The sequence below is a fragment of the Nesoenas mayeri genome (assembly GCF_963082525.1).
Source record: "Nesoenas mayeri genome assembly, chromosome: 3".
NCBI lineage: Eukaryota > Metazoa > Chordata > Aves > Columbiformes > Columbidae > Nesoenas > Nesoenas mayeri.
In genome coordinates this window covers 66,500,686-66,517,133 of record NC_137544.1, presented here as the reverse complement: position 1 = coordinate 66,517,133, position 16,448 = coordinate 66,500,686, and the positions used below count along the sequence as shown (strand labels likewise).

The following is a 16,448-nucleotide window of genomic DNA, read 5'->3' as shown; positions in this document are numbered from 1 at the left end:
ATTTTGTAAAACAGCCTAAGCAAATGGAAAAATACATCCCATGTTTCACAATTTACAAAATAGTCAGATACATTTGCTATTAGTGCATACCTTTTTAGAATGTTCAGGTTGATTCAGCATTTTTTCAGCATCTTCCAGCCAAGCCTGTAGACCTGCCACAGTGCTGCTATATCTGTCCCAATTAGCAATTACTTCTTCCAACATGCTTCTTACACTTCTCACCTCTACAGAGAGGTTCCTCCACTGTGCTGTTGTGTCATTCATGAATTTCATCACATTCTCAACTTCTTCCACTGAGATATGGGAAAGTCATTGATTATTTTGGTTCATTATTATTTACGTAAATTTTAATTTTATATTATGCTTATCCATTCTCATCAGGAAATTATATTTTACTGCAACTTCTATTTCAGTAGGTTTTTTTACATCCATACTCTCAGTTAACAGCCTTATTTTAGTGCAAAATTACAACTGAGAAATTAAACCCGTGAATTAAAGACTAAGGAAAGTACATCAAATGAGTGCTATATTAAAATAGTCACACAGCATATTCAGTGTGGCATTAATTTCTAATCTGCAATAAAAGAAATCAAGAGAGAAATTTTCCTTAGAAATGCAGAAAATAATAGAGATGTACAATGTACAAACACATATTATATCTGAATTGAAGACTACTCAATGAAATCCTGATCTTCCTTCCACCAACTTGAAAACCAAATTGCTGCTAATTTTTGCCATTTAATTTTTAGTGTTTTCCTCATGGCAATAAAGTGTGTTCTCATTCAAGAAAAAAAAAAGAAAAAAGAAAAAGGACTCAAGAGAGTCCTGACACTTCATACAACATGTAGAAAATTCATAAAAGAATTCATAAAAGAATTTGTTATTTAATTTTGTAATAGCATTGAATAAATCTATTAATTTTATTCTTTGTAAGAACACCTTGTAAAAAATGTTTAGTTTCATAAAACTTCAGTGTCACCATCACCAGCTTAAATCTCACAACAAAAACATGATATCCATTTCTCTCCACATCTGCTAACCACATTAGCAGCTGCAGAAATCCTCCACTGACATTATTGTGTTATTTCCTCAGCAGAGATTAAAATAATCTCATCTCTGTAACTATCTAGGTCAAGTAATGGCCTCATGCATTGCCACTGATCTCAGAAGTGTTCAGTAATTACAGGAGGCAGTTATTGAATCAGCTACACATTTTTCTCATGTATATCTATAATTCAACTATCATTTGGGTTCCTCTTACAGGTTTCCACATTTAACAAAGAATCCGCAATAATTTGGGGGATACTTTTGCTACTACAATATTGGGACCAATTCTTTCTTTTTTTTTTTTTTCCTAGTAAATGAAGCCAATCCAGAGCACATTTCCAGGCACCAAAACATGATCTTCTTTACTCTTAATTTGATCTTTGACACACTTTTGGGTCAAGTCAACAGCACTGAAACAATCCAAAAGCTGTCATGGACCATGGACTTCTCCCAATAGGAAGTCTGAAAATTAACACCCTCTTCTGATGATTAAGAAATCTTAACACCAGGAAAATAGGTTGCTCTGTACCTGCTGGCTTCATACTAGAAAATATATTAAATTGCTACCAGAGGCCATAGCCTCTCTAGTGAACTCCAGCTGCTGTACAGCTCTGTTGTATGGAAGAAATAAATATTAGGAGATCTTTGTAGGGGATACTTTTATGTAAAGAGACTAAAATGGTGCCCCCATGACAAAAAAATATAGGCATTTACCTGAGCCATTTGCTTTGGCATACATTTCAGCTGCTCTTTTCAAGATCTGGTAAGTAACTTCATACTGCTCAAAGAACTTACTATTTTCAATAACAGACTGAAAAGAAAAAAAAAATACAACAGACAAAATAAAGGTAGATATTAAGAATATGGATAATTTCCATTAAATTATATCAGGACAATGATGACAACTTTTAAATTCATTATTCCTCCATTTTTTTCACCATTATAAAAGAATATTTAAATTATCATCATTATAAAATAATAGATGAATTTCACCTTTTAAAATAAATGGTACAGCAGCGTCTCCTTTTATAAATACAGTTCATTTACTTTGCATATGGAAAGAATATTTAATATATTCTTAGTCTGCTAGTTGCTGACTTGCTAAAACTCACTAGCATAAAATATTTTTAAGTTAACTGCTCATTTTCTGCACATTCAAAGTTATTTAATGGAAGCTGTTTTACACTGACATCTAAGTGGATCATTTTAATAAAAGAGAAAACTTCATCCATATGGGTCACCACAAAAATCAAATCCAGTCAAACTTTAAAAATTGCTCCTGTTTTAAGTCTTTGAAGATAGGCAGGTTTCACTGTAAGACATGAAAAAAATCAGAATTGTTCTTCATGTTTCCTTTATCTGCTTTGTAATTGGTAAAAAAAAACCTGAGGAAACAGTGCACAAAAAGATGCTGCTTTTCCAAAGAGTGACACAGCGCTTTTCCTTTGTGAGTGATGTTTTAGCTATTACAGCACAATGAATATTTTATCTGGAAATATTCTGGTCCGAGAGTTACAGCTCTTTATCATTTATGCCTCTTTATCCCTCATGGCAAGTGATACTGACTCTTTTTTAAATGCCTTTCAGAAGTGTTACTCTGGTTAAGTGTGATATATATATCTCTATATCATGAAAGCATATTGTATCTTCCATTACCACTGTTAAAAAAGGGAAAAAAATCTGCTTTTTTACAAGGTTTTTATTTCGCCTTGCCTAATGTACTTATCTAGAGTTTTGGAAAGGTTTTGTAACTTATACTACTTCCCAAGCCTTCTCAGTTACAGATCTACAACATTAAGGCAAGTACATCTCACACAGGTCTACACAAGCTTTGGAGTGTCAGAATAGACAAAATTCTATGTGTACAAGTGTCATTTTGGTAAAACCACATTTTAAATGAGATCAAAGTTCAATGTACCTTGATGAGGAGAATGAGATTTTGTGTATTCATAAACTGACATTACATAAACACTAAAAACAGTTTTAAAAAATAATCTGCCAGTATATATCTAAAAATCTTCTAGCTTAAAACATTTTGCAGTTATGTTCAATCACTACAGTTATCTAGTGTGTAATTTGGAAATGTGTTTATAACCAAGGAAACCAGAAGTCAAGGACAATCCTTTTTTTTCTCTGCTCTACTGATAAAAAAAAATATCTGGCATGTATAAAGAACTACATACTTTACTATGACTTATGTGTCAAACACCTGACTTTGACTTTTGCCAAACCCATACAAACAAGCTTTTTACTCTGAACCAAAAACTGCAAGACTTCATATGAGAAAGTAAAAGACTGTATCAAACTACTTATATATAATACTGATCTCAAGAGCAATTGGAAATATTAAAAAAAAATAAATACTGACATTTTATTGATTAATGTTCTCTGATCTGACAAGATCCCTCAAAGAAAATAATGTAGCTTTTCCCAAATCCATATAGCATATGGTGCTAAAAAAATGTTAATACAGTAATGCCAAAACACAGTAACATGGGTTAAATTCATGGATAACTGTACCCAGTGTCTCCATTACAGCTGAGACTTTGGTACAGTAAATTCTTCAGGTCGTTGGCGTACAATTTATACTGACCTTTAATTCTGGTATATGACAGACAGGTGAAAATAAGATGGAATAATGTAACAACCACCACTGTTATTTTTCAGCTACAGTACATAAATATTTTCCAGGCATATGTTCTATCCAGATCCTAACTACGCATGTTCCTAGAATGCTGACATTTCTGTCTGCTTTGGCAGACAAACAATTACATTTTTATCTCCTACTATTATAGTCACTGACTACAAGGTACTGACTATAGCATTCCTACGTAAGACTCCTAATTTACTGAAAGAATAACACTTGGCTCTTCATCCTATCAAATTGTTCCCAGGTAAGCCAAAGCAAATAAAGTCTCTTTCCATCGAAGGAGGCAGAAGTCAAGGTCATCAGGCCTGAAACAGAGCTCTATTTATCTTCTTGTCCCAATTTTCTCACATTGATGCGATGCACATGTATGAATGATCCAAGGAAGCATTTTCTTTCCCCTAATGACCATCTCAGCATTAGTGGTCTTAAGCACAAGAATAACTGAGGCAATTGCAAAATAACATACAGATTCACCACTTAATGTTCATTTTAAAGCAAAAAATAATGATCCCAAAGTCAGGCTATCCACTTCCTCATTGTTTCCTTTGACATGTTCTAGTAGTTTCTGCGCTAGTCTTACAGAGTATACAAATGCACTATAACTACTAGCTATTGCACATCACCCTAGCAAACTCCATTATTTTAAATAACCATCTAAATTTTGCAGAGCTTGTCTAAAACAAGGCTTAACTCCTGAATTATGTGTTCCTAACTATAAACATAGAAAGGCAAAAGTGTGAACATGTCTTCAGTTCTAGAGGAACTTGAGTTTGAAGTTTTCTTCCAAAGCATTAAAAAGTGTGAGGGCATCAATACCTTTCTCTAGGCAGTGTCCTGGCTCTGAATGCTTCTTTAACTGTATGAATTATTTCCAAACTGAATTTTCCTGTGCAATTTTCCTCATATGGATTAGACAGAAGGGGAAAAAGTATTTAGCTCTGTCCTGCTTTTGAAAGAATCCCTCATGTCCTAATGCAGAATCATAGAATGTCTTGAGTCGGAAGTGACCCACAAAGATCATCAAGTCCAACTCCTGTCCCTGCATATGTCAACCCCACAGTTCATACCATGTGTCTGAGGGTGTTTTCCAGTATCTTTTTGAAGACTGTCAGGCTTGGGGTCATGACTACCTCTCTGGGGAGCCTGTTCCAGTTCTCCACCACTCTTTGGGTGAAGAACCTTTTCCTAATATCCAACCTAAATCTCCCCTGGCACATTTTCCTGACATTCCCTCATGTAGAAATGCAGTAGTGGCACTGTTCTACCAGCCACTTGGCACTGCAAGTGTGGATTTAAGAAGATACAGCAGCATAAGACCAAAAGGGAAGATATCAATGAGCATTTCAAAGTCAATAGCCTGTTTCTTCACATGATATATGGATCATGAAGAGGCTGAGCAATCTCTTTCCAGAACAGATATAAAGTAATGGGTTTAATAAACTAATGCTGAGCAGGAGAAGAAAAAAAATGTTATTTTAAAAAAATAAAATTACTCAGTTATCAGTCTACTATATTGAACAAGTACACAGAGGTAGCGTAACTTCTTTTTCTTCATGTAAAAGTACTGTGGGGGACTACAGGTCAAATATCTCCTCTATCTCTACACTTAATCTGTGAATAGTCACTATAAACTGCATCTATGCAGTTGTAAAAGAAGATGAAATTAAGTTATTTGGAATTGCTACCTAAGGTAAGTAAAAATTTAGTATTTGGAACCTCCAGATATGCTTGATAAGTAGATGGTCAGACAGTTAGAAGCTGGGACATTACTTCTGTTTTTGAAGAGATGGTGCAAAGAGAATTTCGCTTTTAGCCTTTTGACTAAAGTTCTTCCATGGGGAACACAGATTCACCTCTGAAAAAATATTCCATAAGAATGCAGTCATAAAGTTGATATCTGCCAAGCTTAATTTCAGTTTCTGTTCTTTTATTCATTTCCAGTAATCTTAAATATGAATATTTTAAAAAATAATTATGGAAAGAAAATAACCTGAACTTACAATATAATTTTGAAGTAGTAGTTCCACCGACTCTCGCCTTCCATATTTGATAATCCATGATTTTAACTTTGATTCTGCAAGGACTAAGAGTGACAGTAGACGGTACTTCAGTTCCAGAAACTCCATCTTCAACAGATGGAGCTCAGATGAAGAGACAACAAAATTAAACCTAAAAAATGAATCACACTGTAGTAAAATACAGCAATATTCATTTTTGCAGGAGAGACTGAAGGCTTTAGTTACAGTTCAGCTATTTTTCTAATCTTTCACTTAATTCAAAGTCTACATTTATTTATGCATTATGATCTGATGACTGCTCTTGAATAGCAAATTAATTACTTTTCTGTTTATTCATAAAAATAATCAGTTTACATCTGTTACTAAGTTTTGCAAAGTCATTTTTCTTTTATTTTTTTTCACATGCATACTGGCTGTGGTTACATAACATTTCTTCCAGGGACAAGTAATAACAGGATCAGTGTAAAAAAGTATTCCCTTCCAGACCTCACAGCTTATTTTGATTCTCATCAATCTTTAACGCATTAGGCTTTTTGGTATATTTTTATGTATATGCTAGGATATTTTTCCTTCCAATTTTTTTCACACTTGCCACTGAGAAATATAATTAGACAGCGATTTCTACATGAACAGACTAAAAAGCAAACAGGTTCCCTTTCATTCACAACGGGTGAATTTCACATCAAAAGCCTTACCTCTCTGCCATATCCTCTAATTGATCAGGTGGAACAGGCACTCCGTTAACAGACCTGGCCCTGTGGATTTCATAGAATGCCTTTTTGTGAGCATCTATGTTTTTCAGCAGATCCTGATTTTAAGAAAACGAGAGAGATTGAGAGAGTGAGGGGTGAGGGGAGAGAGGGAGACAGAGAGAGAGAGAAGGCTCACAGTAGGCTATCTAACTAATAAGCACAATTTTAAGCCTGCACTGATGACTCAATGTAGTTAACTATTTGATCATGCTCTCGCATTTGAATGCAAGGGTATGCATACCACAAAAGCATTTACATCAACTAGAACATTTACATAAAGACCCCCCCTTATAAGACGCTCTGCTAAAGCTATGTCTAACAATTATGGAAGATTTTAAAACAGACAATACACTGCAAAGACTTATAAAAAAAAAAAAAAAGAACTCTTAACTGTATTAAATAATCCTTGAAATGCAGTCTGCAAATACTCAATGCAGTCTGCAAATACTCTAACATTACAACAGCATAATCTTGCTAAATTTACTGTTTACATTTTTATAATAGATACTAACCTTTATTAAGTACAGATTTAATTTTTCAGCAAGTAATCTACTCCACTATATCTAGGCAGAAGATCCATAGCTGAATATTCAGTATTTAGTAAACTTTTCACCCTCTCAGCATCAAAAGATTTCAGAATCGCTCGCTCTATATTACATGAACAAATGAAGAATGTGGTACCTGACCTGTATTCCTGTGATAAGAAGTGTACCAGCAAAAACCTTACAGCAGAACACATTTCAACTGTAACTAAGCAACACCGCTTCAAACGGTTTCCTGGAGATTACATATTAAAATGAATGACTGGCAGTAGTCTTTGAAGAGATACTGTAAGAATAACACACCAAGTCCCCAGCGGCTGAGAGGACACACGACAGTGGGTATTTTACTTCATAGAGACAGCTCCTGGCACAACGTGTTCAGAAGCCTATTAGCAAAGGAAACCATGCAAAAGTCCTCCTTTGTCACCTGGGGGAACAAAGTGCAGGCTTGTGCATTGATCACAGATGTCTGTTCATTCCTATGTACTGAAGAAGGTTTTCTCCCCAGTCTGTGCACAGCAGAAATTAAAGGTAATTCACTGGCTTGGCTCATCATATGGTCCCACCACCCTCATCAACTCACTTCATTGTTTTCTACTTCAGCCAACAACTTGTTGAGAAGAGAAATGACCTAGGCTTTCTCACATGCAAGGGATGCACTGATTTTAGCATGGCTAGAACTCCACTGAGGGTATCCTGTGACTAACATGCTCTCCCATAAAGGAAAGACTTGGAACAAGTACCTCAGCTAGCTGCATTTGAGACCTTGCTAGACAAAAAGGAATGCCCCTAACATGCACTGGTAAGTAAAAATAAACCCCATTAGTTTTACCCAACATCTACTGGAAGTCGATGAAAACCTTTACACAGTGTTCTCATGAAGTGAAGTCCTGCTCTGAAAAATGACCCTCAACAAACACAGACATTGTCCTTAATTTCTGAATCTTGGTGGCAATATTAACTAAAACAAATTTAAGCACTTGCCCAGTTGCATGAAGGTTTGTCCAAATAAGCTGGTAAATTTTGTATTAGCTTCAAAATGACCATTAGCTATAAAGTTCACTCAAATAACCCATGTCAGGTCAAACAAAGATATAGAGAAAGAGATTATGTTATCTCAACAAAAACATAAAAAACCAACCCCAACAACTTCCTGGTAAACAAGGATTGAAAAATCCCACTAATGCATTTCTGGTACTATCCAATAGCACATTATGATTCATTTTGCAAATCTGAGCAACAAAACAAACTCCAGGAACAGATATAATTACACATGTTTCTCTTGAAGTTTTCCCCATCTCATTCCCATGGGAAAAATCCCCTGGCATAGACTAACCGAAATCAAAATTTATTTGTTGACATAGAAATCCCTCACCACAGCATTCGTGACACAAAGAAAATACAGTTTAGGATGCACTCTCCATATGTTTCTTATGAATGTATCAAAAGGAGGTCTATAGTGTTCAGATTACAAGAACAAAAAAGTGTTTGAGACACTTCTTTTAAAACAGATGTCAAATCCTATGAACCCTGGAATATTTGATGTTAACAAGAAAGCTAATGAAATTTAGCATTACAAGGGACTAGACCTTGAAAGAAAACAGTATTTAGATTTTAATATTGTTTTGGTTAAATTTTATTAGCCACCGCTTGAGTTAGAAAAGCAGCCACTGTTCTAGGAAAGAATAATCGAAGACCCAGCTGCTCCAAAATGACCATGAAGCTTAGCAGCTTTTCATTGTATGACATTACTTTTTAATAAAAAACCCTACACATATCCAAAACACAAAAATATGAAAACTACAATCAAGTTTTAAAACAGTAGTGACAGAGAAAAAAAGCAATATAAATTACAGCTTTATTTCAGCAAATGCAGCCTTTCTTTACAGCATCTTTTTCCTTTCTCCATCACATTTACTGGTTCTGTTTCTCTTATTATCTCACAATTTCTGTCTATATTATTCTCATATAAATTACATAAATGCACAGAAAACCCTCACAGTTTTGATTTTAAATGAAAACTTGCACTCAGCACAGTATAATGGAAAAGGTATTCAAATTCATCTGGAAAAGTTTACTGTTTGCCACAGCAGAGGGGACTTCTCATGCTATTTGTTCTCACAACACTTTGAAAATTCACTTCATTCTATTAGTAGGGATCATTTACGGCTTTCGAAACAATGAAATATAATTAACAGAATGAATGTATGTAGATCTACCTTATGCTGTTCAAGCTTCCGGTGTATTGTATTTGCCGTTTCCTCGTGAGCTTGCTGAACAGTTACTTCTTCCCTCAGAGCAGCCTCTGCTCTATAGAGCCAAGCACCTATGGTACCCAGAGGTGCAGGAAGAGATTTATCAAGGTGTATGTGCCAATCGAGTAGCTAGGAAATAAGAGTAACAGGATTGAACTTCCTTCCTTGCTTAATTATACAAACAAGTATCTTGAGAAAAATCAGACTTTATACTGTAAGACCAAACCCCTACATAACAGAGTATGTTTGAGGCATAAATCTAGGCATATTACTTCACATTAGTTCTGAAATTATAGCATTCTCACAGGCAATAAAATATCTATAAGCATTCATTGATTCATTTATTTATCTCTCAGAACTGTAATTGAGTTACAGAACCGATCATATAAACCAGAACAACTGACAAGCTAAAGATCTGGAATTTCATCAGTTAACAGGCACAGCAAGAGATGTGAGACCTTTTCCCACTCAACATAATTTATTTCATACTTTTGCATAAAATCTTTTTCTCTCTATTTTGAACATATTTTCTATATGTAAAGTAAAAATGCGTCTGAAAGGACTGTGGAGTCAAGAATACAGCAATAAAATACTGTGTCTTATTAGCAATCCCAGCTACTAGAATCAAAAATAATGCAAATTACATCAATACTCCAGAATATTTTTAAACAGATACTGTGTTAAATATATGACATGAAAAAAAAAATCCATTAATATACACTGAGTAATAAGGATTTAATAGCTTCTCATTTGGGACAAACAATATAACTCATTTGGGATTTTTCACTCAATTATTACAAAATTACTATCACAAATACTAATATTTGTCTGTTACCATTGCAATCAGGCCAAAAATAGCATTAAAGCCTTATTTACTGATAAAGTATTTATTATTACACATTTTTTTATCCAGTTATATTAAAAATGTTATAATTTCTCAGATAACTCTAGCAATTTACATTAAAACATTGCATTTCAAAGAGGCATTGCTCATGCTTTTCTTTTCATCAATAACATTTTGAACTTGGCAAAGTACTGTCAACACGCTTTCAAATAAAGGGAAACTGCGAAGTATAGTCATTTTTTTGAAGTTCATATTCTATCTTTGAGCAATATTAAAGATGATAGTGCAATAAATAATCTCAAAACAAATGCAAAATTATTAAACAGTGATAGAAATTTGGTTCATTTTAGGTTCCTAATGCTTAACAAAATCAACAGCAAACAAGTGTCTAAATGATTTTAAATTCAAATCTGTCATTTAATAAAAATTATAAAGCATAATAATTTTCAACTTACCCTGGAAGAAACTCTGTCCCATGCTTGCTTCACCATAGCTTGATCAAGTGATAATTTACCATCTTTCCTTAATGACTGGGTTACAAGTTCAATCTGTTTCCTTTTTACCTCATACTGTACTCTGAAATGCTTAAAAGACTGTACAAAGAGAAAATCAAATCAATGCAGTACAGAGTCAAAGAATGAAACTCTTCAACATTTATTGAGTACTACAATCTATGATTTTGTACTGATAGCAGTCCTAATCCTTCCCAAAGAGGAGCAGCAGTAAGCTTGTATATTTACACCGGAATGCACTTTAACAGAATATAGAATCCTTCAGGGAAATATAGGTAGGGCTTTTTATCTCCCTTCAGTTATCAGATGTCTGAACCCTATATGAAAGGAAATAATAATTGATCAGATAAACAAGCAAATGGATCAAATGCTACTTGGGATAAACAGTGGCTGCTTTCAGAGAACAGCCAATCTTCAGGAGAAAATTTAGGCCAAAATTTGTATTTCCAATTTAGACACTAACTTCTGAGAGAGGGATTAAAAATGAAGCTCTAAGCCCTGTCCTCTCCACCTGTCACCTCATTCAGCCTTCAGTCATACCTCCTATCTGAGCTATATCACGCAGGATCTGGAAGGACTGTACAGACACATGCTCACTTCTAACTAGGACAGTCCTTCTTCACACTGCTAGAAAAAGCTCCATGTTAGGCAAACCATCTGTGCGCTGCTCTATGTAGCAAAGCTGGAGCTGACATTATAAATCCTCCACCAATAAAAGGCAAGACAGTTTGTGTCCTTATTTGTCTAAACTACAGTCTATTGACTTGCATATATACAGATAGCATAAAACACTGCAGTACATGTTACACATAATGATGACAATAAGGTCTTATAATACAAAATTTTCCCTGTTCTTACCTGGTATTTCTCCTGTAAGCTTGTTTCTGCCACCTGTGCTCGGACTAAGTCTCTTTCAAATTGTTCTGCCCACACTTTGAGGTCTCTCAGCATCAGCCTGTCTTCCTTCTATGATTTAGTGCAATCACACACACAAGAAAAGCATCACAGCCTATTAGTAGAGGTGTCATATATAGTCCAGAAACTAACATCTCTCTAGCAAAACAAGGTCATTAGTTGTAGTGAAAGCCACTGGAACATCTGGGCCCAGTTCTCTCATCAGTTGTCCTTATATAGTCTAACTGAAAAATACTTCCTGAGTATGAGAGGACAACTCAGCATCTAGATGTGAGTCTTACAGTGGTGAAATCACAACAATTTGTGACATTGCTGTGACACAGATACTATTCGCAGTTCTCATCTGATATTAAATTAACACAAAGTCCTTTAAATATGCCTCAACAGCTAATTTTAGTCTCCAACATATTTGCAGAGTCAATTTTCAGTAAAAGTTAATTGAGCTGACATGGGAAAGGATTTTATCATCTTTTACCACCACTTTATTATCTAGTCTGTTATTGCTGAAAATAGTTATTTTCTGAGTGACCTCAGAGCAATCCTTGGCATCAAGCTCTGAGATAAGAAGTTGGGAAAATATTTTGATAGAGAATGTTTTAACAAGGAAAATGAAAATAGTGAAAGAGAACCCATTTTTTTTCAGTTTCTATTACTTCCACGCCATCTTACAGCTTTGAAGAACAGCATATATGTTTTACAGTTTTGCTTTAACACTTCAGTGTCATGGCACTGGTGCTTTGCAAGGCTGCAAGGATCTCTGCAGAATTCAATGACCTGGCAGTGAACAGAAAAATGCTAACAGGAAATCTCAAGGTTGGTGAATGTGTTATATGAGGTGAGCAGACAACAGAAAGGTTTTTTTTGTGTGCTGTGTAAGCAGGCTCATAAAGTGGGCTACAAGTGTTCATCTCAGATACCCAACCAATGAACCGTATGAGCTGGCTGTTAATCAGAAGCTACTCTTTGAAACCATATAAGCCACATTACTGTAAAATCTGTCAGAAACAGGTCTATTACCGTGAACAAATGCAACACTACATCATATGAGTTAATCGCCTAAAATGGGTGATCAAGTTTCAAGCATTACACGAGATTAGAAAAAACAGATCACGTGATAAAAAAGAATAGCCACTGACTGTATTTAAGAAACAATACACTTTCTTTTAAGAAAAGATCCTAACCTGGGAAAGAAGTATGGTTCCTTACTTTGAAAGCTGCCTGAAATATGTAAAATGTAACTCCCCTTAATGATTTTAAAAGTGTAGAGCTATTGTTTCATTTCAGCCGAGGAAAGAACAGGACCCTCAGATAAGAAAGAAACCCTTATTAGATGTATTTCTACTAATTCTACTCAAAACAGCAGTAGCTGGTTGGACAGAATTTGCACAACAGATTGTGCAAACATCACAGGTATTATATATGTTAGCTCACTAGGTAAATTCTTAGCTGGGTAGTTCCAATGAGGTTAACATGATACTAGAGCAGCTGTGCTGGAACAAAGTTCACTATAGCTCATGCTCTTGTCTTCTGACAATCCCCAAAACTGGTACTTGAGAAAGAGTGTAGGACACATATGACACTTCCCTGTTCCAGCTATTTGTAATGCTGGGGTTTCCTTAGCTGCACAGTGTCCCAAGAAGCCAAAACTCCTAGTGATTCCAACTTCTCAGATCATTTAAATATACAGAAAGAGAATAAAATTCCTAGTCTTCTAGTCTGGTAGTTGGCTCTGTGCCTGGAAAAATAACATCAAGATTGTTTGAGACAAACAGCAAAGCCAGGACTACTCCCTTATGAGTAGAAGAATATAAGAAGAGAGAATTCTTAATTCATTCAGGTATCAAAAAAAGAACTTTGGTATTAAATACACTTCATACATTAGAAGTTGTAACTTTAGCAAGACTGTTGAGATCTCTGTTAGTATTTAGCTGTCAGCTCCATAAAGGCAATACTAAACTATGTATCTTAATGGACTGAAAGACCTATAACAATCCTACTAACCAAAACTTTAAGTAAGATATTCTTGAAGTCAGGAAGAGAAAAAGTGTGTTACAATGTTGTATTTTTCTTTTAATTCACACTATAAATTCAGTTTTGTAAATCATGGCTTTTATTCCTCTACGGCTCATGTTTCTATTGCTGAGAAGTACCTCCTTAAGGTAAGTCTTTGCAAGAAGAGCACCTGTGTGGCTGCAATATGTGCAAAATAGGTATTTTGCAAGATTCCTGTCAATACAGCTTAAAAATTTAATAATGGCTAAAACAGAGTTTGACCAAATCTTTCTGAAATAGAATATCACCAGGATCTAGAACAGCTCTATGGCACTTGAGGATAAAGAACACAGGAAAAGTCACACCTCTCATAAATTGCATACCATTTCTCTGACACTAAGTGAAGAGATAAAGTTAGCAGGTGGCATTGAGTCTTCTGTGATGGTTTTTTATTATTTAGACTTTTTTTGGTTTATTTTGCTTAATTGCTGATGTAGGTGTTTCAGTAACTGCCTGAGTGCTGTTAAGGATTGTGCAACAACGCACAACAGGCATTTTATTTATTTGTTTGTTTGTTTGTTTGTTTATCACAAGTTTCCAGTTCAGCACATCACTTATCACCTGTGAACTTGGTTCTGTGGTCCTTGGTTGATACAAAAAGCACAAAATATTCACTTTCTTAGACATCAAGGCACCTGTCACCAACATGCCCAGGTTTAATGAACTATCATTCTTAAAACAAGACTTTCATTAGTTCCTAGTGGTTCTTACTCTGAGCAAAAAAATATATCAAAAGAATATTCTTACAGATATGTAAACTATTTTCTAAACCCTGCACATCTTTAGTAGCATACAGATCAGAACATAAATCATAAGAGAAAAGTTATCTAATATAATTGTAAGTATTTGTGTTTTCCCCAGTGTGAGGATCACTGAGATTTCTGATCACATTTATTTAAATTTATATAAGCCACTGTAACTTCTTTTCTGCATGTTACTTACAAACAGAATTTTAAAGTATTAATTTATCTTGACGCTATAGTATGAATATTCACTGATTTGCAGAGATTAATAGAACTGGAGCACTCAACTACGAAAGAAGATCAAAGAATTAGAGAAAAGGGCATATGAGTGCCAATATTAAAAGGGGGTACAATTTAAATTTACAAAGAAATTTTTCACCCCGGACTTAAAGTCAAAACATTATTTTTTAACTGATATGCTAGAGTTAATTTGAAAATTATGTAACACAGAATACTTCGGTGTTTGAAGTGCTAAAAATATATATCTGTGTTTCATGTGAAATTTAATTACAGACTAGAAAAGGAGTACTTTGTTGGCTTCTCTAATATGTAATTATACATCAGGTGAACTGCTCAAATTCTCAGGCACAGGCAAGATAGAATTTTCAAATTTGAACTTTTAAATCTAAAAAAAATTAAGTCACCTGTTCTTTCAGGGATGTTGAACTATTGAATTGCCTGTGTGCTGAGAAAATCAAGTCCCTTTAAAAATCTTTATACATGAATTCAATTAATTACACTATTCCTTTTGAAAACTCTGGTTTACATGTATGTGTTACTGGACGTATACATATATATGTGTTACTGAAACACGTTCACTGACAACAGTATCACAGATGAATGGTAAATGTTGAGCCAAGCATCATCTTCAGGCATGAGCTATTAATGCCTATCTGTAAAAGCAGACAGTAAATCACTGGAGCAGCTCAAAAATTTTTTTTTTGCAGTTGCTACTCAGGAAATTCCTCTGACATTGGGGAACTCTGCTGGCGACAGGATCATCTTCTGAATTACTTGCTCATCAGAGCACAAAAAGAGCAAGACTTTACATGAGAAATACTATGAAGGATTGTGCTTCCTCTACAACTAAATTTACACCATGATAAAGAAATTGACAGATCTTTTGTCATTTCAAATCTTCGCTAGCTGAAGCAGCAATGCACTGGGACTGTGTAAGGCTAAGAATATAAAACACAGACTCATTAAAGCTACCCAAACTTGTGGGAATGGATTGAGATGATGGGAATAATTCTGCTATCAGGATTAATCTTCACTTCAACACATAACACTAGTTAGATACACAAAATATGAGATGAACCCTTGATCATGCTTACTTGAAAATAACCTATTGCTTATATATTAAAAAACAAAACACAAAAATTAATGTGGAACCAAAGTAATGAATTGCATCAGGTCAAACTATTAACACTACTGACTGACTGCAGGGACACCTGTTATTTGTTTCATAACACAGGCATTTCTGCTGTCTTCCAGTTTCACCTCCAAATGTTCATCTCAAAGACTGCATGTTAGATTTCTGAGCTTCTCTCACTTAATACCAGACAATTATAAGTACCTAAATGTCCAAGATTATTAAAAATTATATTTTAAAAATATCATAATTCATGTGAAAAAAAGGAGCAGTGCATATCATGCAATTGCACATGAATGCTCTGTCCTTTTAACACACACTCCACGTATGTCACTTACACAATCACATACACAATCTAGTATCTACACTATAAACCTAGTGACATATAAAAATATACATCTAAAATGAGATGAGTAGAAACATTGATCTGTAATCTATTTTTTCATGTTTATAGCTATACTTAACAACACCAAAAGCACAGTCTCAGATTTATTATAGGAAAGTTTACTTGCTTTTCTATAATATTTATCTGAAATTATAAGCATTAGGCTGTTAGGATAAGCTCATGTAAGAAGGTAGACTTAGGCTCATCATGTTAATCTATTTGCTTTTTTGGAAAGAATAATGTAAGGCTAGCAAATCAATGTTCATAAAAACACCCAAAATCTAAAGTCAAAAAAGTGCAGGATAAAAACAGGTAACAAGCACAAAAGGTCCAATTCAAGCAATTATTCTGAAGCATATTA

General features: G+C 34.6%; 1 protein-coding gene across 1 annotated transcript in view; it reads right to left on the bottom strand.

Annotated features, from left to right (window-relative positions):
• Window positions 1-11,571, bottom strand: part of LOC308038659 (nesprin-1-like) — a gene marked incomplete at its 5' end in the record, with an annotated part of 67,573 nt that extends 56,002 nt beyond the window's left edge. Inside the window, 7 exons of the mRNA XM_080341436.1 lie at window positions 91-293; window positions 1,762-1,858; window positions 5,698-5,866; window positions 6,411-6,523; window positions 9,229-9,393; window positions 10,564-10,701; window positions 11,479-11,571. Of these exons, the coding sequence (XP_080197562.1) occupies window positions 91-293; window positions 1,762-1,858; window positions 5,698-5,866; window positions 6,411-6,523; window positions 9,229-9,393; window positions 10,564-10,701; window positions 11,479-11,571 (978 nt within the window). The remainder of the gene's footprint in view (window positions 1-90; window positions 294-1,761; window positions 1,859-5,697; window positions 5,867-6,410; window positions 6,524-9,228; window positions 9,394-10,563; window positions 10,702-11,478) is intronic.
• Between the last annotated feature and the right edge of the window lie 4,877 nt (window positions 11,572-16,448).